Source organism: Larus michahellis, chromosome 12 (assembly GCF_964199755.1).
Source record: "Larus michahellis chromosome 12, bLarMic1.1, whole genome shotgun sequence".
NCBI lineage: Eukaryota > Metazoa > Chordata > Aves > Charadriiformes > Laridae > Larus > Larus michahellis.
In genome coordinates, this window is record NC_133907.1 from 16,687,285 (window position 1) to 16,711,763 (window position 24,479).

Below are 24,479 nucleotides of genomic sequence, written 5' to 3' on the forward strand. Positions count from 1 at the left end.
GGGCCGCACTGGTTGGAGAGCCATGTGCTGGGCACAGCAGACCACCTCCGGTCTCTTCTTGGGCTGAGGGGCCTGGTAGTGCCCCAGCACGCTGGCCCTGCTGCCATCCGCGTGAACTGGGCGAGCACAGAGCTGCCCTGGCACCAGGCAACCACAGATGCCGCTCTGTGTCCCTGCTGTCGGCGGTGCTCAGCACCTCTCCGCACCTCCCTCCGTGGCCACGGGGCTCGTGCCATGGCTGGAGCAGCCCAGCAGCGACCGGCGATGGTCTTAGCTACGACACACACGTGCCAGGGCAGCGGGGATGGACGAGGCTTGCTAAGGCCGTGCACCCGGACTTGAGCAATGGCAGGATTTTGGACAGTGCAGGCAAACGAGGATTTCTTTGTGCGTGTTTCTTTTGTTCTGGGTTGCTTTCCCTCTCCTGCATGCTTTTCCATTACTTTTTCCATCTCCTGAGCTATGGCGTGGGTATTCCCGAGTATCTCAGGAAGAGATCGGCTCAGAGCCTCGCAGAGCCACACTCGGTGTGGCTGAGGGGCTCTCAGTCCAGAGCTGCTCACCACTCCCAAGCCCGAAAGCAGCTGGATGGAAAACAAGTTTTCTGGTTTTCCCTTGGCAGGCAGCGGAGGGGAGAGGCCCCGGGCTGCAGGTCCCAAGTCTCAGGGCTGACTCCAGTGAGATCCTCCCTCGGCTCCACTTTGCTGCTCTCTTTCCGAGAGCAGAAGCAGCACATCCACAGCGATCCCATCGCTGAGCACCAAGGGCGGCGGCGGCCCAGCCCTGCTTGCCGGAGCCGGCAGCGCGTGAGCCGAGTGCAGTGCTTCCCCACGGCGCTTTGATCTCTCCTCGCTGTAGACCAGCCCTTCTCCTCGCTCCGCTGCGAACCCAGCGAGTCATAAATAAACCAGAGCATCCAAGGACTGACGGGAACAGCGAGGAGCTGGGGTGGCACACGTGCTCCAGCCAGGAGCCACGCGTCCACACCGCTACCTGCAGAGCCACAAGCGCTGCCCGAGGGCCAGCACTCTGCAGACAAACACCCCGAGGCAGTGTCCACGCCGTGCCCGGCCTGCGGGCACCCATGGCCCCTGTCTTGCCTCAGCCTGCCGTATGGCGTGGCTCTAGCCTCCCAGAGGTCTCCCCCCACCCCGCAGCCTGGGCGACCTCACGCTCTTGCTCCGCATGTCTCAAGGCGGGATCGGAGGCTTGGAGCTGGACCCAGGGCGGCTGTGCCTGCGGTCCCACAAGCTGTACCAACCTTGCTCCCCTCCACACATCCATGCTCCATCACTCCTGCTCAGGCAGCCTCACCGGGAGGCACAAAACACCGGCATCAAGCAGAGCAGCAGCACCCGGTGACGGGAGTCCCGGCTCCCTCTCCCCGTGCCCGGCAGGAGGGAGGTCAACTGGCAAATCTGTCACCAGCGGCAAACACCCACCCAGGGAAACGTCCCCTTTCCCCCCGCTGCTTTCCTTGTCTCCACACTGGAGAATTCCCTCCTGCTAACACCGCACTCCGCCTGGGGCCCGGCGAGAGCATCGGCCGCAGCACCCGCACCCACCGCCCAGCTCGGGGTCCCCGGGGCGCCGGGTGCCGGGGGCGGTGGCAGCACGGCGGGCTCTGTCACCCAAACCCACTCCCGCGTGGGGGCGTGCGCCGGGGAAAATGTCACCGTGGCAGCGGCGGCCGTGACGAGGAGACAAAGCTCCCGCGTGGGGGGGGGGGGGGGGAAGGGGAGGGGAGGTGCCCGCTTTGTTCAGCGGCGTTCGGCTCCCCCCGCTCCTGCCACGCACGGGGCTGCCACCGGCCGCTGTCCCCGCGCCTGCAGCGTGCGGGGACCCTGCTCCCCGCCGAGCGCCCGCGGGGGGCATCCGCGGAGGTGGAGGGGGGGGGAAGACACGCGTGACCGCGCCCGGCCGTGGGAGCGCCCCGGGGCGGGGCCGCGCGTGCGCGGGGCGTGGTTGTGACGCGCGGGGCGTGGCGGGGCGTGGCGGGGCTTTAAGGCGCGGCCCCGCCCGCGGCGCGCAGCCGGAGCGGCGGGCGGGCGCGGTGAGTGCGGTGGCGGCTCCGCGCGTCTCCTCCCTCCTCGGGCCGCAGGAGCAGCCGGCGCGGCCCGGCCCGGCCTCCTCCTTCTTCTCTCGTCGGGCACGGCCCGTCCTTCCCTCCGCGGGACCCGGGCCCAGCGCCCCCGCCCCGCGCGTCCCCCCGTCTTCCCCCCCCCGACGCGTTTCTCCGGTCCCCTCCGCCCCTCCTTTGTGTCTCCCATGGCTTTGTGTCTGGAGCTCCTCAAGCAATGTGAGTGACCGCCCGGGGCGCGGCGGCGGGCGGGCGGGCGGGGGGCCGGGCCGGGCCCTGCATGGCTCCGCGGCGGGGGTGCCGCCGCCCCGCCTGCCTCCCTGCCTGCTGCTGCCGCCGCTGCTTGCCGGGCCCGCCGCCCCGCCGCGATCGCAGGTGGCGCTTCCGCTTCTCACGCGCGTCTCGGCCCTCCGTGGGTCGGCGGGGGGAGGGCTCCGGGGGGCGGGGGGGTGCCCCGTCCTCCCACGCATGCCGCCTTCGCTGCGCGGGGATCCGCGGTGGTGGGGTGGCGGGGGGAGGGCACCGGGTTCCCCCGGCACCGGGTCCCCCCGGCGGCGCTGAGCCCCGCTGTCCCCGGCCCCGGGAAGCCAGGCGGGGTGGTAGCAGGTCAGGCCGGTGCTGGAGGCCTGTAAGGGGTCCCCGAGGTGCTGGGGTGAAAGAAATTGTGCTTCGCTAAATGTCTTCTCCCCCAGGGGACCCTGGCCCTTTTTCCCTTTTTTTTTTTTTAAGGTGGTGGTTGGATTTTTCCTCCTCTCGAGAAGAAAAGGGTATTGTCTGGGTGAGGCGCAAATGCTGCCCAGGGCTGATATTGAGCAGCGCAGCGAGCTGGCACCTCCCGGCCGGAGCAGGCTTTAAAAAGTCTCTTTTTTAAGCTGGGAGAACAGGTCCTGGCTGGGGCTCCCTGGTGTCACACCCAGCCCAAGGCTGGGCTGCCCTGCCCTCGCTGAGGGTTTGGGCTGATTGTCCCTGAAGTCAGACGCAGGTGTAGGTCAGTACTGGTGTGCCGCTTTTGGGGGGGCGGGAGGTGTTATGGTTAGTTTTGAGCAGTAAGTAACTGTAGATCCTAATTGCTACTCCAGTCTTCCTTACGAGGTTCAAAAAGCAGGATTATTTCCAGGATGCTGTTGATAGGACTAATGTTGCTTATTGTGCAGAGGTATGGATCTTGACCCCAGGCTGTGCAGGGACAGCTCTGGTTTGAGACAGGAATGGCATTGGGATCTCTATAACTCCTAGGCTGTATCTTGCCACTTGGGGGAGGAAAAGAAGAAAAGAAAAAAAGAAAAAAAACCCACAGCATGTGGCATCAGATCCTAAAATAAATTCCAATCATGTGGGATGATAACAAGCCAGATTGCCAACTCGTGTAAATTGGCAGACTTGACTCCAGAGGGTCCAAATTACTTAGCTAGTAATTGCTCTTCCAACAGGAATTTGGTGCTATGAAGTTATGTGTTCTTGAAAGTGTGGAGAAAAGTAAGCCTAACTAGCCATCAAATCCAGCCTGCTTGTCTTTCAGATTAAGACAATTTCTGTGTGCGTACTCTGCAGTGGTACCCAGGTATTCCGGAGGTTATCTGCAGAATTGGTCTGACACGTTGCAGTCGTGGAAAACCTAAAAGCTCATCTTTGAGGTGCAAGTGCTAAACTGCTATACACTGGGTTTGCATCTATAGCTTGCTACTTCTGCTCCGCCTCCGTAGCGACAGCGTAAGAGTTTTTGGTGTAGCTGAGGGCCGCGGGATCTGTCACTTGGGCCTTGAAGTGCTGGGTGTAACCGCTGTGCAGTGTGCTGGTTTTGAAAGGATGAGAAGAGCCTGTGCAGTCCCTGCCAGATCCTCATCAGCAAAGGTGATAATGGAAGAACTTGATTTCTGTTATCTGTGGATTGACTATGTGGAGAATACTGAGAACGCAACGGGGTTCGGTAAACCACGGAGCACTCTGAGGCCAACAGGTACCTTTGTGGAACTTGATCGGCTGTAGCCGGTGTCCCAGCCCTCTTGCTGACGGGGCAAACGTGGTCAGCTGCTGGGGAGAGCTTGCATTGTGCTTCGCAGCTGCGTGTGAGTCAGTAGTTGGATACCCGGTTGCTTAATCTGTGCATACAGTTTAGATTTGTGGACACTTCTGACTACTTAGCTCAAGGTTATTCATCTACTGCCCCAGCCTAATGTGTAATGCATGGGAGACCTGCTGTTCCCTGAGCTCATCCTTAGCTGCGCATGCTGCCAGAGCAATATAATTTAAAAAGCTTTTAATGGGTAACTAATAACTGCCAGGCGCTTACAAATAACTGTATGTCAGTTCTTGTCTCCTGTATAGATTTTCCTGTTGTTTGAGTCCAGCCTCAAATAGTTTGGAGTGAACTGTTCACCGGACCCTGTAAAAGTCACTCTGTGACACTTAATTTTCCTAATCACGCACTACATGCCCGTCTGCAGGAGTAAGGCGGCAAAGCCATACTGCAGCAGGGCTTGGGTTTGTCTCCTCAGCTGATACTTTTGCTCTGTGCAACCTGCGCAACAGCCTCAAATATTCTTTAATGAATTGAGGAGCCATAATTGGATTCAGTGCAGTGCAAGTTACAGGAACATATGTGAGCTGGAAGGATTAAGGCTGTGCAGGCGGGTGGCCTTGTTCAAGAAAAATCCACTTTAATTTCTGCAGTGAAAAGTTGTCAGTGTGTTTCCTATCAGAGCAGATTTAAGAAGGGAGGGGAGAAATACTAAGTATGATTGCTGTTTGCTTTGAAAGGCGATTAGAGTTCAGGCTGTGGGATAAAGTTCTGTGAAGGCTGTAGTTGGGGCTCGGGTATGAGAACGGCAAAGTCGGGTCCCTCTGGAAGAGCTCAGGAAAGAATGAGTTGATCCTTCCCTTCTCTGTGCCGGCCTGACACCTGGAGAGAGGGAGAAGCGGGGGACAGAATGCCACCAGGGTGTTTGACATAAGCTGCCTTTAAACAAGTGGAAGTTAAACTATTTGCAGATGGGCTGCTTAATGAGGAGAGTGGGAATTCTGTCCACTTCAATTTGTCTTGCAAAATTAATGAACTGCTGGCCCTTCGGGGCAGATGGGAACACTGTCAGCCTTCTGTCCCCCGGAGAAGCAGTGGGCAAGGGCAGCAACAGCCCCGTGGCTGAAGTCCTGCCCTGGGCCTTAGCCCTGTGTTTTGCTTCTCTGCTCTGCCAGGGTCTGGTTGTAAACCCCAACAGCGCTGTTTCAAAAGCATTTGCGGTTTCCACCGAAGACAGTGAGGTAACCGCTCAGATGCATCTGCCCATGAGAGCCTGGTCTCTAATTTTATGGGCAACATAAGGTAGGGCAGTACCGGTGTCTACATACCGCGGTGCGGGCTGCTGGCCTGCTATCAAGGACAGGTGACAAGCAGTCCGGGGGCAAGAAACGGTCCCCCAGGAGATTCTGTTCCATTTCTGTAGGAGGGCAGGGCGGGGGGTTATGCACTGCCAGGCCTCTTCCCGAATTTCCTTGCAGCATTTAAATAATGTGGAGGAAGACAGCTGAGTTCTGATTCTCTCCTACTTCCCCCATGGGGTTCTTGATGGTGGGCTTGCGCTTGCACTGTGAAATTGCCGGTAAAGGCACAGAGGGGCACATACACGTACTGGGATGCGAGAAGGGCATCCGATACCTGTATGAATACTGCAGCCTGCCCACTGCTGCTTCGTCTTAGCAGATGGCGCACACAGCAACCTGGTTATCCTCGCGGCTGTGCCGGGGTCTCTGGGGCTTAAGTTTGTCAGCTCTTCTGGCAACACCAAGAAAATTAAAACAGTATCTTTAAAAGGGACTCGCCTGAGACGGGCAGCAGCTCGCTGCATCAGACAGCAGTGCTCAAAAGGGGAACAGCGTAAGGATGAATAAATTTTAAACATTAGCCCTAGTATTTGCATCAAGGGCATATTGACTATCAGTCTTGTGTATCTTATTTAGTACTCTTCATTAAGACAGCCAGGTTTCACTGCAATGATCTTCTAAGAGATCAAAGCTTAAGCTACTGTGTTGTCTCACCAGTTTGAAGCTGGCCGAGAAACTCGAGCGGTGAATGTTTCAAAGGTAGATTCTTACTTGTGGTGCAAGTCTGTCAGAGCTGGAATTAAAGCAAAGATTAGAAGTTGCATATGCCTTTCTACTGATGCGCTGTCATAGTGCGAGGTGATATTTGATGAAAGCTAAAAGGTATTTAAGAGTTGATAAAAGAGAATTTTTATTGCAAGTTCTTGTCATAAGATTAGTCAAACTTCTAAGAACTGTGCGTCTTGTTTTTTATATTCTGGGAGTGGTTGAGGATCTCACTGAACAGAGCCCCAGCAGGGCATTTGCTGTGCAGAAGAGGCATCTCCAAGCCTAAAACTTCCTACCCAGGGTGGGCATATCTGCAGCTGCGTTAAGTTGAAAGTTAAAATTGGGAAGTTAAAGCATGGATATTACATCCCTCCTAGGCCTGACACATAAGAGAATCTGAAGCTGGAGAAAGTGTCCCAAAGGGTCCTGAGGAGTTGTCCCCAGGGGGGTTTCTGGACCCTCTCTTGAAGGCCCTTGTTAGAGCTGGGCCGCTGCCTGCTCGGCTGCCGGATTAGGCAGTGCTGCTCTTGTGGAGAGCAGCGTGTGTCGGGGCAGCTCGAGAGCCAGCACGCTGTTGTCCAGCTGGCCTCCCTCGCCTCTTGTAAGGTCACTGTTTTGTTGGGAAGCTTTCTCTTTTCTTGTTTGAACCCTGAGGCTTTTCTCAGCCTCTCGGCCTGGCTCAAACATGGGGTCCTGAGTCACAGCATTTCTGTCCAGGAACTCCTCCAGCTTTTGGTGTGTTCTATTGAACGGATAGCAGTGCTTTCTTGTCTGACCTGCCACTCCGGCGGTCCTGGGCTGGGGATTTTGGCCTCTTAGCACTGCTACTGTGAGCAAAGCGAGTTCCCTGGCAGTGCGGAGCTGGTGTAGTGCCCAGCCTTGTACAACACGGACTGGGACTTTCCAGGGGAGAAGGTGGGTTTGGGGAGGGAGGTACTAGTAGAATAGAGCTTGAGAACTTTTGCCAGTGCCCGAACAGCTGCTTATTCTGATCCCTTGGAAGAAAAAGGGTATTGGATGGTGCTTCCACCTCCTCAGCTCAGGTCCTAAACAAAGTAGCTACTTTGATTTGAAAGCATTGAGTTTCAGCGACCCTCAAGTTCGCAGTGTGCCAAGAGCAAGGCCGTGAGCAGGGAAATCCTGGATGCTGGAGAGCAGGTCTCTGCTTCCCGGCAGCCTGTTGCCTTGGCCGCAGCACTGCTGCCGTTGGCCTTTGCACTTGGTGCCAGGCTCCAACGTCTGCATCTCACAGTCACCCTGCAATCTTCTAGGGCATTCTGGAGGCTGCCGCTGCTAATAGCGGTATTGTGCTGCACATTAGCTTTTATCGCTGCTCTGTTAAGGTGCTTACTGGAGATGAGTGCTGCAAGACACCCGGGGTTGCTAAGCCAGGCTCTTACAGCCCTGCTCTCTCACTGGAGCCCTCCTTGCTCAAGCCAAACCCTGAATCGGGCAGAAATCAGGCCTTTGGGGAAAGGGGAGCAAAAAGCTCGTACAGATATCCATCTTCAGTCCTCTTGCCTGTGTAGCTCCTGGTGTGGATGCTGTTCCCCGTCAGCTGTGTGTGCTGCTGGTGGACGTGCTGGGCTTGTGCCAGGCCTGTGTCTCCCCAGGACCCACTTGGCCGTGGGGCGGTGTCCCTGATTTTTGGCTGTTCATCTGTGTGATGCTTTAATTCCTTCCCGTAGCCCTTTGTGGGGAGCAGTGTCGACGTGGTGTCAGGACTGAAGAGATTCGCAAGCCGAAGAGATAAAAAGGGAGGCAGAGCCTCTGGAGAATGCGCTTCCCCAGAGCGGGTGGGGGGCCCAGGACAGCCCCGCAGGAGCCAGCAGATGCCCAGAGCTTGTGTGCCCCCCGCCCTCCCCCTCCCCAAAGCGGGTTTCTCCCGGCTGCGTGGACCAGCGGCGGGTGATCCCGCTGCCCCCGGGGTGAGTGGGTGCTGCCGCCGATGCCGTGTGGCCCCGGCGGGGGGAGGCGGCCCCGGCCCGGCCCGTGCCGCTCCCCTCGCGCCGCCCGCGCTTTGCGGCCTCCGCTCTTTGCAGCAGCCGTAGGGCGAGGTAAGCGGGCGGGCCGGGGGCGGCCCGGGGCCTGCTGCGGGGAGGCCGTTGCCGGGCCGGGGCCGGCTCCTGGCGGGCGGCGGGGAGCGCTGGTCCGGGGACGCCCCGCGCCTCGGCCGTTTGTTTTTTTCCCCTCTGGGCCGGAGCGGGTACCGGCGTGAGGGCGGGCGGAGCGGGGAGCGCCAGCCTCTCCGGGCCGGTGTCTCAGCACCGCTCGCCTGGAGCGGTGCCGAGGAGCACAGCAGCCTGCCCGGCCGGCTCTGTCCCGGGAGGCAGCCGGAGGAAACTCTCCCTGAGCCGTCATCCTGGGCGCTGGTAGCGGCGAGCTTTAAAAGGGAGGGATGAAAGTGTCCGTCTGGCTTTACCCGGCTTGAAAGCGCTGTGCTCAGCCCTGCCCGCCGGCGGGCTGACAGCCGGCCTGCTGCGGGCCCCAGGCACCGAGCAGCGCCCCTTGTTTCCCCCAACACGCGAGTGGCTCGACTCCGGTGGAGTTGGTGAAGTTCCTGCGAGTTTGCTATGGTGGAGCAAAGCAGAGCTCAGACTAATGAGGCCTCCTCGAATCAAAGGACAGAACTGGGCCAGCCATTTAGGCTGCCGGTGTTCTGACAGCAGTAAACTTTGAAGCACTGTCTGCTTTCTTCTGGCACTGCTATTTGTGCGCTTACCTTTGATTGATTTTTTTTTTTTTCCAAGGGCTCTGAATATCTTGGGTGCTGGGGGAGGCAGCTCTAAAAATAACTTTAGAGGCTGGTTATTTCCAAAGCCATTATTTCTGCTTCTCTCAGGTTTCTTTCCCTTCGGTAGCTGATGTCTTTCTCTAGTGCTGCAAAACCTGGTTCATGCTTAATCGTGTTGTCTGCTCTCTTCTAGTTCTTGCTCTGTTGGCAAATGTGCTTTGGGTATGGGTGATGGTATGTGTTCGGACAGCAGGTGGATATGATTGCAGTTCATGGTGAACAAGTTCACATACCAGGAACACTGAGGCCAGAATGAACTAAAACCAGGTGACTGGCTTGAGGAAGTCCCATTGTCCCATTTCTCAGAAGTGTGCCACAGGATGGCTCAGTTCTAGTGGCTGAGGGACTCCTAGCAGGAACCCTAGTCACTGTTAAATGCCTTAACTCAAGTGCTGCTGTTGCATGTGAAATAATGTGACCAGGCTGAGGTAGGAGCTGGCAAAAGTGTTGTGTACAAAGACTCACTTGGATGGATTATGACTGAGAACTGCTTCTGCTGCAGTTGTTGAGGGTACCTGATAAATCTATCTTATGCTAATTCTTATGGTGTGATGCTGTTCAGCAGCACTTTTTTAGGCTGGCTCAGTTAGAGTTTTAACCAGCTTGTCACAAAAACACCCTTATCACAAAACAGCTGCCAGCCTGATTGCTGCCCAGCCTCCACATGCCACGATCTTGCCAGTACTAGGGACCTGTGTGTGGAGAGTGACATACCTCTTTCCCATCGGATTGCAGGAGAGGAACAGAACAGGTCTGCTTGCCGCAGCTCTGGGAAGCAGCGTTACGCTTGAAAGTTTAACCACCAGCCATGAGCCTGTTGGGTACGGCCATGCTCGAGCTGCTGTGTTGGGTGCAGAGCTCCTGACTTCATGCTATGCCTTACACCTCCACACTTGCTTTCTTGGAAAGTGTACCTTAAGCTTAATCGTGGACTGCTGCAGTGCTTAGGCTTGCTTGAGAAAAGAAAAATGCTGTAAACTGTACTCTTGAATGTAGCTAGTGTTTAATGGGCTGAATCTGTAGACAAAGGAGAGTTAAAGCCCAGTTGTGGTACACTCTAAAACAGCTGCTCTGCCCTGGGGACTTCCAACTAGCTTTGTGTCGCTCCTGGGCACTCTGGAGCGATGCAGCAGTTGCCTTATCTCTGGGACTGCAGCAAGTGCTTCCTGATTAACGTGCTCTGTAGGGTGGAGTGTGGAGATCCATCAGGGAGTCAGATTTGGCTTAACATGCCCCCAGCAGCACCTTAACAATTTAACTTGCGCTAGCAGAGATTGCTCCTGTATGTCTCTTGCTGATTTGGAGGTTGAAAACAACACGGTGTAGATACCTAGGGGGTCCAGGGCTTGTTCACGTAATCTGTTTCAAATCCTGAGCGTGCTTCATCCTTGAAGGTGGAGTCTTCGCTGGCGTGAGTCACTATGGATTGGTGGCCTTGGGTTGGTTTCTTCTGTGTGTTCCCACACACATGCACACATGTGTGCGTGCTAATTGTAGCAAGTTGAAAAGCAGCTGGGAGGCTTTGCTTGAGTGTGGTGGGCTGAGAAGCCTCTTTAAGCATGTGGGCAGGCTACAATGGAAAGGAGAACTTGACGTGAGGGAGAGGAAAAATGATTTCTCCGATCCAGGCTGTGCTGAGAGTTCGTTAGAGCTGGGAAAGAAGCTAATGATATCATGGGTTTTCCAGTCTAGATGGGCTTTTTTTATACTTAGCCATGGTTTGGGGGTTTTAGGTTCACCTGGCAAACTAAAAGCAAGGTTTTTATTGTTGGAATGATGTGCTTTCTGTAACAGCTTCTCTTATTTCTGTTAATTACTATGGTTCCAACCACAAAGGAGCTTTCTTGTTCTAATTGGCCTCCTGTTTGGATTCAGTTGTGTTGCCGTGTCACCATGGAGACAGCCGTGATGTCACAATCTATGGCATCACTGAAAAGTGTCCGGGAGGCAGTTGTTAAAATTCCTCCTCGCCCCATCCACCCCAGTAGTCAATAGCTGGGAGGAGAAAGCAGAACAGCTCAATAGGTTTTGGGGAAGACAGCTTTTACATGAGCCTGAATTACAGATGCGGTTTTAAGGCTGTTGCTTCCGTAGTGGTGGTGGAAGAGGCAATATAATCACTTTCTCAAAACTATCTTTGTTGCTGCGTCCGTTGTTGAGCTCTCTTACTTAAATAAACACTTAAATAAATGAATGGCAGGAAGCCCAAAATCTCCAGCTATTGCTGCGCTGCTGTGGTTGAGCCCTGTTAACAAACATTTGTGATGCTGAAAACCCAAGTACCACTAAGCTGCATTTCAGTCCCGGCCTGATGGGCTTGGCGCTTCTTGCGGCCGGGTAACAGGTGTACTGAGCTTGTCTAGCGAACTCTGATGGCAGTCAAAAAAGCTGTTCTATCACCAGGGTGTTGGTTTGGGGAACTTTCTGGGGTCTCTTGCCTTTCTGACACTTCTGAGACAGCTGTTTCCACTGTGGGAATACGGAAGCAAATAATGGGGTAGCTGGGCTGCTGAGAGCTATGCGATGAGATCATGAAAGCCAACAGGATTTGACTTGTATGCCCTCATGTATGAGCTCAGTGGAGAAGGGAATGTAACAGAGAACTGGGCTTCTTTCGTGGCTTAATTCTGCTCTTTGCCAAAATCCTGGGAACTTTCTTCTCGTTTCCTGAAATGCCATGACTTACCACTGCAAAGACTGTGGGGATGCGTTCTGCTCTGTGCGATCTCTTCCCTGCGTTTGTCCTCAGCTTTCTCCACTTTCTTGCCAGGGGTCTGAGAGCATGGCACAGCGTACTGGATACTGTGTCTTGGAGCTGTAACAGCCTACTCAAATATTAACTAATCTCCTGATTAATAAGAGGCAGGACGGTCTTCGGTGCCTGACCTGGCAAGCAGGGAGCTAACACTTTCCAATTGTTTGTCACTTTTGATAAAGGGGCTTTGTCGCAGTTATCACAGAAGCGTGTTATCTGTAACTTTTCTGCTTGTATTAGTCTGATATTAGGGGAGGGGGCATGTAGGTCTTTCCCCTGGACGTGGGGTGTATCTGGAGCTCTGGGGTGAGCCAGGCTGCTGTCACGCTGCTGGGTTCTGGCCCTGCTGCTCCCCAGGGCCCTGTGCACGGCACCTGCACCGTTTGGCTTGGGCTGCTCTGGGTTGTAATCTGTCGGGGCTGGTGCTTGCTTGGCAAGCACGGTAGTACATCTTCTCCCTCGTGCTTTGCTTGTTTTAAGCAGCCTTGTATTCAGACAAAAGGGATAAAATTTCATGTAACAGGCAAGCTGAAACAAATTGACTTTTTCAGTGCGAGAGAAATTTCTGGCTGTTTTCCTGAAAGGATCAAAACTGTTTTCCAGCAGTTCTGCTGACAGACTCCTCTTCTTTTTTTCTAATTTATTTTCTGAATTGCCGGGTTTTTAAGATGAAAGGCTAGAGCAGCTCATAGCATGAAGACAAAGTGTTTTTCCCCTTGTCTGTTCCCTTGGAGGCCTTGATAAGTGTCCTGTTTAGGAGGAGAATGTGACTGGAAGGACAGTTGCATTTGAATCGTGTTAATTTGTAGTGCTGTTGGTCTTAAAATAGCTAGCTGTCTGGCCAAAGATGCTAAAACTTGCTTTTTTTAACCAATATTGGTTAAAAACTGTGGAGGGTAGGAAATGTTTTAGTTTTCTCCTGACACTGGTTGAATCTGTCCTGATTGCTACGAGGGCTGTGGAGCTGCCCACACCAAGGCTACTCTAAGACTTCGAGCACTGTAGTAATTATAGAGGAGGAAATGAATGCATAAAGGGCTAAGATTGAAATTGCTTAGGACTACAGTTTGCAGACAGATGTCATTTAGGAAAAAAGTTAAAAGCTCATCTACAAATTATGCATGGTTTGTAAGTTCAGGTATGATTTTTAGCGTACTTTCAGTTTTCAGTGTGTGTAGAAAACTACCTCATCTATGGGAAGTTTCCCTTGATACAGCAAAACAGCTAATTCCAAAGTATTTGGAGATTTCCAGTAAAGGTTATGAATAGATTGCTTCCTAGGAGGAAACCAGTCCTCCTGCCCTTACTCGTGGGCTTCTCTAAGCACAGTTAACCCCAACAAATTCCTTTACTACATGAGCAAGTTGCTGTGAAATGGCTCGTTCTTTCAGAATAAGACTTTGCATGGGCTTCCTTATCCCCCAAACTTGTGCTCTACAGGGTTGAGTGGGGATAATTCTGTGGATGAGTCCATGACCTGATATTCTTAGTTGCTCTGTTCTTCCGCCAGCGATGGCTTTGGGCAGACTTGAATGCCAAGCGTATGTCAGATAATCTGACCACCATATTATCTCCAGTGCTAGGTTCTATTATATATAGTGAGTTTGTTAGAAGAGGCTGTGTAGGCTGCTTTTGTACCCTTGTCTTTCAAAAATATGAATAACCTGACTGAATTAATGGTCCTCTGGGGGACCTCTCCTTTCCCCATTGCTTCCAGCAGGTAAGTCTTGCTGGTGAGGAATGGAGTCGTCCAGCTCTGGAACGGGCTCAACAGGAGCAGCTCTCATGAGCAACAAATCTCTGGGGGTTGCTGGCTTCCTGCTTGGTTCTTCCATAGCTGCTGTTACAAAGGCAGCTAGGTCAGTTTTGTGCTCCTTTGGGGAGTAAGAGGTCAGCAGGAGAGGCCAAGACCCTCTCCTCTGTCACAAATTGCGCCAGGTTTCCTTGCTGCTGGTCTGCAGCCTGCTTCCACCAGCAGGGCTACAGTCACCAGCTTGGACTTCAGCACGGATGTATTAATCTTGCCAATTGCATTGTATGATATCCTCTTCCCCCATGGCAAACCCCCTTCCCTCGGTTCTTGCAGGTTCCTTGAATCCCTCAGACTGGCTTGACTGGCATCTGTAACAGCTGATGCACTTGCAGAAGGAAAAACTGAGGTGCTGGCCAAGGTGGGAACAGAAACATAAAAACCTAATATCCTGCAAGTCAATGTGGTGTTCTGCTGAGTTCTCTGAAATTCAGACATAAGGGCAACATACCTGTCATTCAAACAAGTTTTAAAAGATATCTTTGTAGAAGATGGTCACCTACAGGATGGTAAGCAGTATCCAAACTTAACGGGGAAGAGCGAGCGCGCAGAATAACTCTGCAAAATATATCTGAGATATGCAAGGAAATGGCATTCCCGCCTGAAAGATAAGGTAGTGAAAATTGTGACAAGTTTGTCTGGGCACCTTTCCAGCATTGAAGTTTCAGGCATTCTTTCGGCAGTGGTTGGTTAAGGGTTGTGACACCAAGTGCTTGTTCAGATCGTAAGTCAGCAGGTTGCATGCCGCAAGCCAGGACCTGGAGACGAAAATCAAGTTGTCTTGTGTGATCTCTGATAAAGATTTGGAAACCAGAGCTGCCTGATCCTGTAGCAGCAGTGGCCGTGTATCCTTGTTGAAAGGTAAACAGAGCTCCTGCGGACATCACCCAGAGATGGAGGTCAACAAGATGTAGACTTGGGCTCAAAGCAAACTGTTATAGAGAAAAGTAGATGATGCAGAGCTGTCAGGTGCTTGTAAGTAGATGATGAAAAGTGGTTACTTAAGAACACCTGGAAGCCTCAGGTTCCCATCTAGCTAAGCTGCTGTGCTTCAGAATGATAGAGCAAGATGTTTTTCTTGGTGTCTTTTCACCTATTATTAACTGCTGGTCAGTGAGTGGCAAGAGATAGCAGGCTCCTTCCCTTTACTTTAAAGAAAAGTGCATTTGCTCTTTGTCTTGTTCTTTTCTAACCCCTCAGCAAAAGGAAGATACCTTAGTGAACCAAGGTCTGCGCTTGCCTGGGTTCTCTCTGCTCGCGTAGAGCTCTGCTTACTCGTGGTGTCACACGCAGGGCAAACACCAAGTGGACATGGGTGGCACTTGGCTGTTTTCAGTATTAAAGATCTCCTTGTCTAGCCAGTAGTGACACACTTCGAGGATGTGAATCACTTCTGTGTCAGTGGCATCTGTATATTTTAGGCAGACTTGCTGCACTGTGGTTTGTGCAACACTGAGAAACTTTAAAGATCGGAGGGAAGCCGAGCTGGATAAAACTGTCAGATATGTTTCTTGATCCGAACGCCTCCCCGGTGCTGAAAGCTGAGCTGTCAGTTTAACTTCAACAGTGTTAAAACTGGCTTATGCTTATTCCTGTTTGCAGGACTGTGAGAAGCTTGGGAAGAGCTTGTCAGTTTGTGGCACGGAGAGGCAGTGTGACTTCCTGCAGTAAGTGTCCCCAGAAGCCACAAGTCGTGCTTAGGCCCTTGCCCAGGCTTTCCAAGTCCTTTGAGGTTTCCATGGAGCGTGGAGCAGGAGGAAGCTGGGCTGTGCTGCTTTAGGAGATACCTGCGCACGCTGTGCTGTGACGTGGGCAGACCTATGGTCCTATATTCCGTCTGCCCTCCCCATGCAGTTCACTTCAAGTTACTAACAGCTTTTCTTATTTGAAGGGGCAGTGGACGCTGTTCAATGGGCCTCTTGTACTGAGGTTCTCCGAGCCTGGTCGTGCGTACCGCAGCTGATTCATGCCAAACTCAGCACTGCTCTTGATTGAGGGTGGCTGCTTTATGGCTGTGTTGACTTGGAGCTTGTCTTCTGTAATGCGTCGAGGTCCAGTGAACACGGTTGGTAGGCTGCCAGCGGAGTCTCTCTTGCTGGGAAGCACCCAGTGTGGTTCTCAAGCTCCGTGGGCTGGTCCATTGGTTGCTGTTTTCCCGCATCTCTTAAGTGGTGAAGATCAGAGCTAGGGGTTTTCGCATGGCTACAGTCGTAAATGTAGGACAGAAATAGCCCAGCAGCATCTGCTGAAGGGGGAACTTTGCATGTTCTGCAGTGGAACTTGTGCACGTGGGAACTCTGGTCTCTGCACAGCTTCTGCATGTTCCAGTATCTAAAAAGCTAAGCATAAAGAGTTCTTTTTCCATACAGGTGAGATTTATGAATAACTTTTGTAGCTGGCTTTATGGTGAAGTCTCATTGATAAAATGAGTGACTCTCCTTAGTAAGGTGTCTCTGAACAGGAGGTCTAATTTTTCTAGTATTGGTAAATGCTTCCAGAAAGCAGGATGCTTAATAACACATCTGAATTGGTACTTGGCAGCCTGGTAGGTACCAGGGCATGAAAAGCTGGGCCGCTGTTCTCAAAGATCCTGGAAATGACAAAGTTCAAGTGCTGTGATTCCGGCTCTGCACGTGCTCCTTAGAGTGCAGCTGCTGAAGTGTTTGTGCGTTGAGGTCGTGGTTATATTCCTTGCCTTGAGAGGCAGTGAGTGCTTGTTGCTCACCTTGTCAGGCTGCAGAGAGTCCTCTGCAGCAGTAGGTGGGACAGGGGTGGGAAGGGGGACAGCGGGGTCGTCTGAATGCAGGGAAGCTTATGATTAGTTGTGGTTTTGTTGTTTTGTTGGGTTTTTTTTTTAAGTGTAATCTCCCTCCAGAGTTTTGGGTTGTGCTGCGTTGCTCTTAGGTTCTGTTTGTCCTCTTGTTCCCTGGCACCTTCCCTCTCTGTGATGGGGCTGAACGTTCAAAACGACAGTGGGACATCGCAGGGTGGGGTCTGACTTACCACCTACCACAACCAGACTGATCACTTTAACACTTCAGAAGCAATTATTATTCCATGCCATTGCTCTTCGCACTGTATTTCTCTCGCATGTACAGACCTAATAGAAACTAAGGACTGCTGTGATAGTAACACACAGAGGATACACGTTGTATATGTGAAATCTAAAGGAAGTGTGAAATAATTTAAGCTTTAATGTTACAAAGCTTCTTGCATCTAATGTGCAAGAACCAAAGCCTAAGGCAAATTTGTTCGTTCTGGCAAGGGCAGCTGAATTAAACCATAAAGCTGTTCTCTCGTCAGTCAGATTCCTGAGAGCATTCACCGGTAACTTCCAGGACTTGGAAGCAGCAAGATCACTTGCCTACCAGACCCCATCTCTGGCTTTAAATGCTACTGGTTTTTGCTCAGTTCAGTGCGACCTGTAGTAATGAGGAGGGCTACTACCCCAATCTGGCCCGACAGGCAAAGGATGTCCTGGAATGTAACTTCCTGATGAAAAAAGTAGCAATCTGGTAAACTGAGGCTTCCAGCGATTGTGTGAATTCATGCTGTGTTAAACTTTCCCTTAAATCACACTCGTACTTCAAGATCGCTGCAGAAGCCAACAGAGACGGGGCTGGAGTCTTTAAGACAATAAATTGAAGGGTGGTTTTAATTTGGATGGTGGTACTCGACTTCGGAATGCATTCTTGACTGCTTCCTGAAATTGTATGTGCGCGTACGCGTCTGAGTGTCTGCAGAACTTGGGCGTGATGATGTTTTTGTGCAAAACTTGTGACTGAAATGGTTGTATCTAGGTGTTCCCTCCTGCACTGCCGTAGCGTATCAACTCTCTCCCTTAATTTTGAACAGGGAGCGCTTTAAAACTGTCACTCAAACTCAGTAGTCCTGGGGAGAGGCTGTGCCGTCCCAGAGACGTGTGTCCTGCCGGAACAGCAGTTTTGGAAGGCGTGCTGTGTTTCAGTTGGAGACGATCCTGGCTCTTGGGAAAGGTGGTACTTAATTTAACACAATACTAATATTTGTACTGCAAATTGCCACATGCTTGGCTTCCTGACCTAGAGAAACCACAAATTATGTGGCTCTTCTGTTCTCTGCTTCATTAGTTGGATGTTAATAAAGCTGGGATGCCGCAGCTGTAGCCCCCAGCCCAGCAGGTCCCTGTCCCCGGCGTTGCTGGGGCAGGGCTGTGTGCCACCACCCGGTGCGTGGCCAGGGGCCCTGACGGGAGTCGTGGGGTGCTCCCCACCGTGTCAAGGAGAGGAAAGGGCTTTGGCTCTCTGGCCTGCTTCTGGAGCCCGGCTTTTTCCGCTCCCAGCTCTGCGGCTGTCCCTCAGCTCTGTTGCTGTGACGCTTGTGTCGCAGTGGGCAGCGTGAGCACACTTGGAGTTAGTATTCTCTGTTGTGCTGCCCACCTAATACTGTCTTTCTATATTTGGTGTTTCCTTTGATCTCGTGGGTGTTGATCGTGGTGTTCTGTTCATGGATCACATCCACGCTGATGCCTGCTCATGTTAACTTGTGCAGAAGATGCTACCTTTAATTTTACTCAGATTCCTTGTTTTCATGTCTTGCTTTTTGGTGCCTGAGTGAGCTGTATGCAACTTGAACCACTCAAAGTAATGACTCCTTGGTACGAAGCCTGCCAGGGTAGGCAGACCACACTGAAATCGGTAAACTGCCCTGGTATAAATTGCGTTGAAGTGGTGGCCTGCTCTGTGTGTAAGGTGACTCACTGCTGCTGTTACGCCCTTTCCCCAAGGATAAGGCATCCCTGCTATGGGGAGTAGGAGGCCCAGTTTTCACCAGGCTCTACAGCAGTTGAGTCAGATCTCTTGTCAATTAATGTAATTAACAATTAGCAGTAGAAATACCTCCTCTAACTGTCCTCATGGTTGTGCCTGTCAGTGGCTAGAGCAGGAGGGGACAGTCCCATGGTGCCCGAGGGAGATGGTGCTTCCCAAGATTCTTCCAGGTGTCTTGCAGCATAAGCTGCTGATGTTGCAGACTCATGGAAATGTACTGTCGGAGGTGATGCAAGCTGCTCAAAGCCTGCAGTTAAATAACTCTGTGAGCGCTCTGCTGCTCCCTCTCAGAGCCTACTCATGTTAATGTTCCCACGGTGAGATAACTGGCCATGCATCTGTTTACAAAACAGTATCCAAAATACTTGTTACTGTTTTGTTTCCTCAGCTCTACTGTGCATCTTGGTTACAGCTAGAAAAATAGGAGAACTGAATTTGTTGCTGGAAGGGGGTTGGACTTTTTTTTGCTATCGCTGCTTTGATGCAAAGTTGTTTTCACCATCTCAGGACTTTGGTTTGTTGGTATGAAGCTTGTCTGCTGTCATCTCGTAGGCATCCTGTGTCTTCTGGATGGCTGGGATAGTAATAGAAACAGAGCGGCTTTATATCCCTGTCTGAGGATCAGGTTCATTCTGGGGCTGATGATCGTGCTGAAGACGCTAGCCCCAGCAAGGGGGGAACGGTCAGTTGTGTAGGAAGGGCTGTCCGAGCCGCTCTTTGCTTTGCCTCCCTGGAAGTCAGCAAGAGAATAATCCTCGTGCAGGCGGCCGCCTCCGGCCGGGTGCTCAGACGCTTGCTGGAGCCGGCAGAGCAGCAGCCCCCCAGCAGGCTCCGAGGCTGCCCTGCAGCAAGGCAGCAGCTGTTTGGGACAACCCCACTTGTTTCTGGGAAGGTGCCAGCACCCCCGACTGGGGGTTGATGCGCAGTCGGAGCTGGAGCAAGCAGGAGAGCTTCCAGCTCTTCACCAAGTTCGTGTGATTGGAAGATGATAGAAACCAGACACTTGAAAATTAAAGGCACCTATGTGGTGTTGTCCCACCTCTTCACTTGCCACAGGACCACTAATTTATCTTCAAAAGCGCTTCTGGTTGGTTTTTGCCTTTGAAAGGCTGTTAGGGGATAAAGGAGATTTTTTTCTCTCGCTCTCATATAGTGACAGAGCTGAGGATGTTGTTTCTTTAGGTATATTGAGGAGGAAAATTAATTTCTGCAGTGTGCACTCTAGGTCTCCATTAACCTGTGCTGTAATGGGGGCGGTTTCAGCACTTCCTTTTTTTCAGCTTCTTGCCGGCGCTGCTCCCTGCTCTGTCATTCTCTTGCTGACGGCAAGTTCACAGTGTTTCTCCTGCCTGGCTGCCAGAAGCTGTAGAGAGGAGACCTCTGGTAGAGTCTTTCCCTTCCACTGACCTTCATCGAAACCCTGGCTGAGCCTTCAGAGCAGCTTTCTCCTCCAAAGGGATGGACCTCTTGTGTTTAGTCGCTTACCATGATTATGAAGTCTCTTCAGTCAGTATCTAGGACGTCTGTCTTCACTCTGCTGGCATGGCCTACGTCCAAGAAACTTGACTGGGGTATCTCTTCCTCTGAAAGTGTGGCTGTGGTACATAAACAACCTCAATGTTTCCTTGAAGTTGCTTTCTAGGGAAACATAGAAGAAGGGATTGGATTGGTTTGTTTCCCAGTCTGGTGTCACAGACATCAGGATTGACCCCAAGCCACCCCAGTGCACTGTCCCCGTACGGGCGATGCTGGCACCGCTGCAATGCGCGTGTGCCGGGGGTCCGCGCTTGGGTGCGGTTCTGTGGTTCAGACTGGAGTGACAAGGGCAGAGCAGTCTCCCTCCCGCTGTGTCCCTCTCCCAGAGGCACTGTTCCCTGGTGTATCCTGCCATATTCTTCCTCTAACTGATGGAGCATCCTTCTGGCAAACGGACTGACCCCTGGAGCAGATGGCTGGAGACCTGCTTCTGCATAAGCTCTCCTTGACCCCAAACTTGCTGTGCCCCACAGATTAAACGCTTCTCTAGGTTTGTGTCTACGTGATCGCAGTTTAGTTATTTTTTGTCTGGTGGTTCTTGGTTTGCAAGGCCGCTTAAGGTGAAAGCACTTGCTGGATGAACCCCCGAGTAGCTGACATGGCGTCAGTGTGTGCTGGTAGCCAGTGTAGCTCTGTTTTCAGCAATCCTTTGGAGCTGAACATGGCAAAGGGCTGATTGGTGACTGCCCTGGAAAGCACTGCGTTGAAAGATTGGCATTTCATTTGGAAGGGTAAGCTGCAGTTACTGTGAATTTCATCCTACAGCTGGTCTTGGTGTTGGACAACTGGCATGACAAGGAGTGGCTGCGTGAATGCAATAACTCGTTCCAAGCCCAAAATTGTTCCCTGGCCAAGCGTGGGGAGATGGCCAAGTGGAGAAATAACTCTAGCCTTGGGCTATCTTCAAAGTGTCTGGTTTGGCTGGGATTCGCAGAGAAACGTAGAGGTGGGATTTTTCACTAAGAGCTGGTGAAAGTGTACTCACCTTGGGGTGTGCGTGGGAGCAAGGTCAGGCCACCTACAAACACTGCTGCGAGGACGGCTCCTTATTCCCAGGAGCTGTTTGGAAAGTCTGAGCTGGTCTTCTCCAAAACCATTTTGTCCTTGGTTGTGTGAGGGGGTCTCTGCGAGGGGCAGTCTGTTTAGCTTGTTCGCTCCATCCTGCCCTTGCAGGAAGAACTTCTTGGCCTGTATGCTTTAGAATCATCTCTAACCCCCATGCTGTAACAGCCGCCCGAATGCTCAGGTTTTGGGCAGGGGGTGGGGGGAAAAAGGGAAGAGATGGGTAGGGACGTGGTTTCAACAGTCCCAGCGCCTGTGTCCTGAAACCTCTTGGTCGTGTTCTGCGGAGGACTGGTAGCACAGATGTTTGGTAGGATTGTGACTCTGAGCAAAAAGCCCCATAATTTCCTTTTCACAACTCTAGGCTTGGTAAGCTCCTGATCTGAGAAGCAGGGCCGTTCCCACTGGAGCTGTTATGTCGGTTTTGGTGCTTCACTGATGTAATCCATCAAAGATTCCAGCAGACCTTGCCTTTTTTCAATGGCACCACTTTAGTTACTGGTTAGGTTACTCTATAATTGACAAAAGGCTTCTGTGCTTCATTGGAGCAGGGGCTTTGCAGTCACTGATCTTTGTGCTGCCTGCTATGAGTGCAGGTGCCCGAGACTCTGCCCTGTGAAACTCTTGTACACGCTAGGAGGGAGAGCTGAGGAGGAACAGGAAAAGGCAGCATCGTGGACAGGCTTCTTTCGAGGCCATTCTCCGCTGCTAAAGAAGCCACCATGGAAAGCCTGCTCACGGCACGTGTTTGCAGCTCTTTGGACTAAAGAATAGCTGGGTGGTGTCTTTCAGCAGCCTCTCCCGGAGGCCCGTCCAGCTCTGGGAGATGGAGTGAACGCTGTTTCTCAGGAGGGTCAGATAGCTGTGCTTTAGCAAGGAGGGGCTTCTTCTGAAAACACCTGTCTCTTGCTGGAATAACTTCAGAACAGGCTGGAGATCATTCTCATCGCCTTCCTCTAAATCAGTGGTCGTTACCTCCTTCCCATCCCGTCGGGCTAACTTCTTCCATTTAGTGTTGCGTAGCAGATGAGGAAAAGCGAAAGTGCCGGTGCTGAAAGCTCTGCTTCATCTGCTTGTTGGTATTTAGTGTTTACACGTGGAGTCCTGGGAGCAACCTTCTGCAATATCCTGCAGAACAACCCTAGGATTTCCGAGTTTCGTTCGGACAGTGTTTATTTTGTGGCTGGAGCTATACAACTGGTAAGTTGAAAGGAGCGGAGGGAGAGGAGATCAGTCATTTGGAAACGGGAATAAATATTAAGCACGGTGGGAAATGAAGCCAAGAAGTCTTCTGGTACATTGCTTTCAAGGCAGGAAAATAAAGTAGTCTGTTCTGCAGTTGAGCAGGTTCCCGAAGCAGCAGGGGATGCTCCAGTGACATTTAATACTTTTTTGCTGGAGACTGGGTTTTACTGTAACCCTCCTTGGAAGGCCAGGGTGTCAGTGTATCAAACACCGAATTCGAGACAGCAGGACAGAAAGGAGTAAGTCCCGAGAGTGCCACGGCAGACAAAATGGCACAAGAACAGCGTAACTAAGACGGTGCCTTTAGTTCTGTTGCCTAGAAACTGAATCCGTTAAATGGATGTGGTAGGGCTCATCCCTAGCCTCTCCCTTGTGTCCCTTTTCTAGTTAATAGTCTTAGATCTTCAAAGTACCTTTATGGCAGGTTCTGCGAGCTGGAGGACCGATGGACATGGGTGTGGGCGAACAAGTCCTGCACGCATGAATCCAGCCCTTCTGCTACCCGTATTTGTGGCTGAAAAGTGGTGGTCTGGGCTCTCGACTGGAAATATTACAGGGACTCTTCAGAACCGTGAACCAGGAACTTGGTGTTTTGCAGCCTCTAGGAAAAGCAAACTGAGCTGTAAAGATGAAGACTTGAAGCTATTTAGGTCGCAGATATTAGAGCCTCAGATGAGCTCGGAGAAGGCTCAGCTCACGCTTGGGATTTGTTGTGCTCTCATTTCAGAGCTGGAGCCTGCACAGTGGCTCCTTTGTCAAATGGCCTGCCTGATTCCTGAAACGAAGTGTTCCAGAAAGTGCTGGGTTTACTCCGGCTACTCTGGGTTTACCCCCTCCCTTGGGAGGATGGGAGAAGGGCCCATTGTTCGGGAAGTGCTTGTGATATTTGAAATTCTTCAGAAATCAAAGCTGGGGACTCTTGGCCTCTGGGAGAACAGTGTGAGCGGCGTCACTGGGGGCATTTGCTGCTGTTTGTCTACGGCCCTCTCTGCGGTGAGCGAGGGAGAAAGAAGGTGGTCAGCTCGCCTTTGCTGTGTACGGGGGTTAGTTTATACGGGGAGCATTCTGAAATCCAAGCAATGATAACAGCTATGCTTTCAAAAGCTTCCTAGTACCCTACCCGAAAGGCTTAGAAGGTTGGAATATTTGCTTAATTGTCTGCTCTGACTCCAAGGGCTTACCAGGCCTCTTCAGATCCCACAGCGTTGCCGGTGCTGGTTGGTGCAGCAGCTAACCACTGTCAGATTTAATGCTAATGGAGAGGGAGCGACCGGCTACAGCCTCTTCTATGTCTGTTCATGTGATGGGTTTTTTTAATCTTATAACTAATGCCACGTTAAATTGTGAATTAGAATATGGAATAGCTTTCTCTAACATGCAAAGCTTGTCCTGTGCCTCAGCGAACGGAAGTTTCCCAGCAATTTTCACTTTGATTCTTCGGGATTAGCATAATGTTGCCACATCTTGGTTTGTACATACTTAAGGGAGGAAATAGCTTCAATTGAATCCGACTATTAAAACCTCTTGATGATTGTAGCTTTGAAGATGTAAATCTTGGGTGCTGGCTGCCTGACAGCAAACGTCCGAGTGGAAAGACAGTCTTAACTAAGGGTTAGATTTTATTATTTTTTTTTCATAGGCTGGGTAAGCGCAGGGAGATGTATGCTCAGCTCGATGCCTTCTCCATCTCCCTTGCGCAGAGCCTGGGTTGCATTGTTGTCTCCTCGCCTGCTGACACATGTGCTTTCTCTGGCCCTGTGGGTACAGGGTGTGGTTTGTTTTTTAGCTTACAAAGAATTTCTAGTCATCTGGGTGTGGGGAGGGTTTTTCATAATGTTCTGGCAAAACCACCTCTGCTGCTCCTGGTGGCGTTGCTGAATGCTTGCCCTTGCTTAAAACAGCTGGAATCTCATCTTGTGAGCGAGTGAGAGTAGCAGATGCCAGCAATTCCCCGTCTGCATTGGGTAAAATTTGCGATACAGTACCTGAAAACTGTCTTGAAAATCGTGACGCTGAATAAAGGGATGGAGAAATTAATTCTTCCCTCGCCGTGAGGTTTTTCGGCAGCGATGGTGGCGATCTCTAGATCTTTTAGGTAGGCTCGAGAATTGCTGGCTGCTTTGGTTCTTGGGGATGAAGCAATCCCCTAGGAGCCCCGTTTGTGCTAGGGGGATCTGGGCTATTGCTGACACCAGCGCAGCCCTGTTCCTGTTATCACGCTCTGTGTTGACAAGTTGCTGGCTGCCATCAGCGTTTTCAGCACCCTCTTGGCCAGCTCTTCTGTGAACAGTGTTTAAATGCTA

At 51.9% G+C, this 24,479-nt stretch overlaps 1 protein-coding gene across 13 annotated transcripts in view; it reads left to right on the top strand.

Moving 5' to 3' along the window:
- The window catches only part of DLGAP4 (DLG associated protein 4), a 178,143-nt gene that overhangs the window by 130,715 nt on the left and 22,949 nt on the right, over window positions 1-24,479 (top strand). Inside the window, exon 1 of one of the 13 annotated variants that reach the window (XM_074605463.1) lies at window positions 2,003-2,053. The exons of 8 other annotated variants lie outside the window; for them this stretch is intronic. Coding sequence is in view for 1 of the 5 variants with exons in the window: in XM_074605462.1 (XP_074461563.1) it covers window positions 2,269-2,299 (31 nt within the window). In the remaining 4 variants the exon portion in view is untranslated. Of the gene's footprint in view, window positions 1-2,002; window positions 2,300-2,373; window positions 2,456-8,204; window positions 8,224-24,479 lie in introns of those variants that run through there. 4 more of the 13 variants (XM_074605458.1, XM_074605462.1, XM_074605459.1 and 1 more) reach the window with 4 other exon arrangements.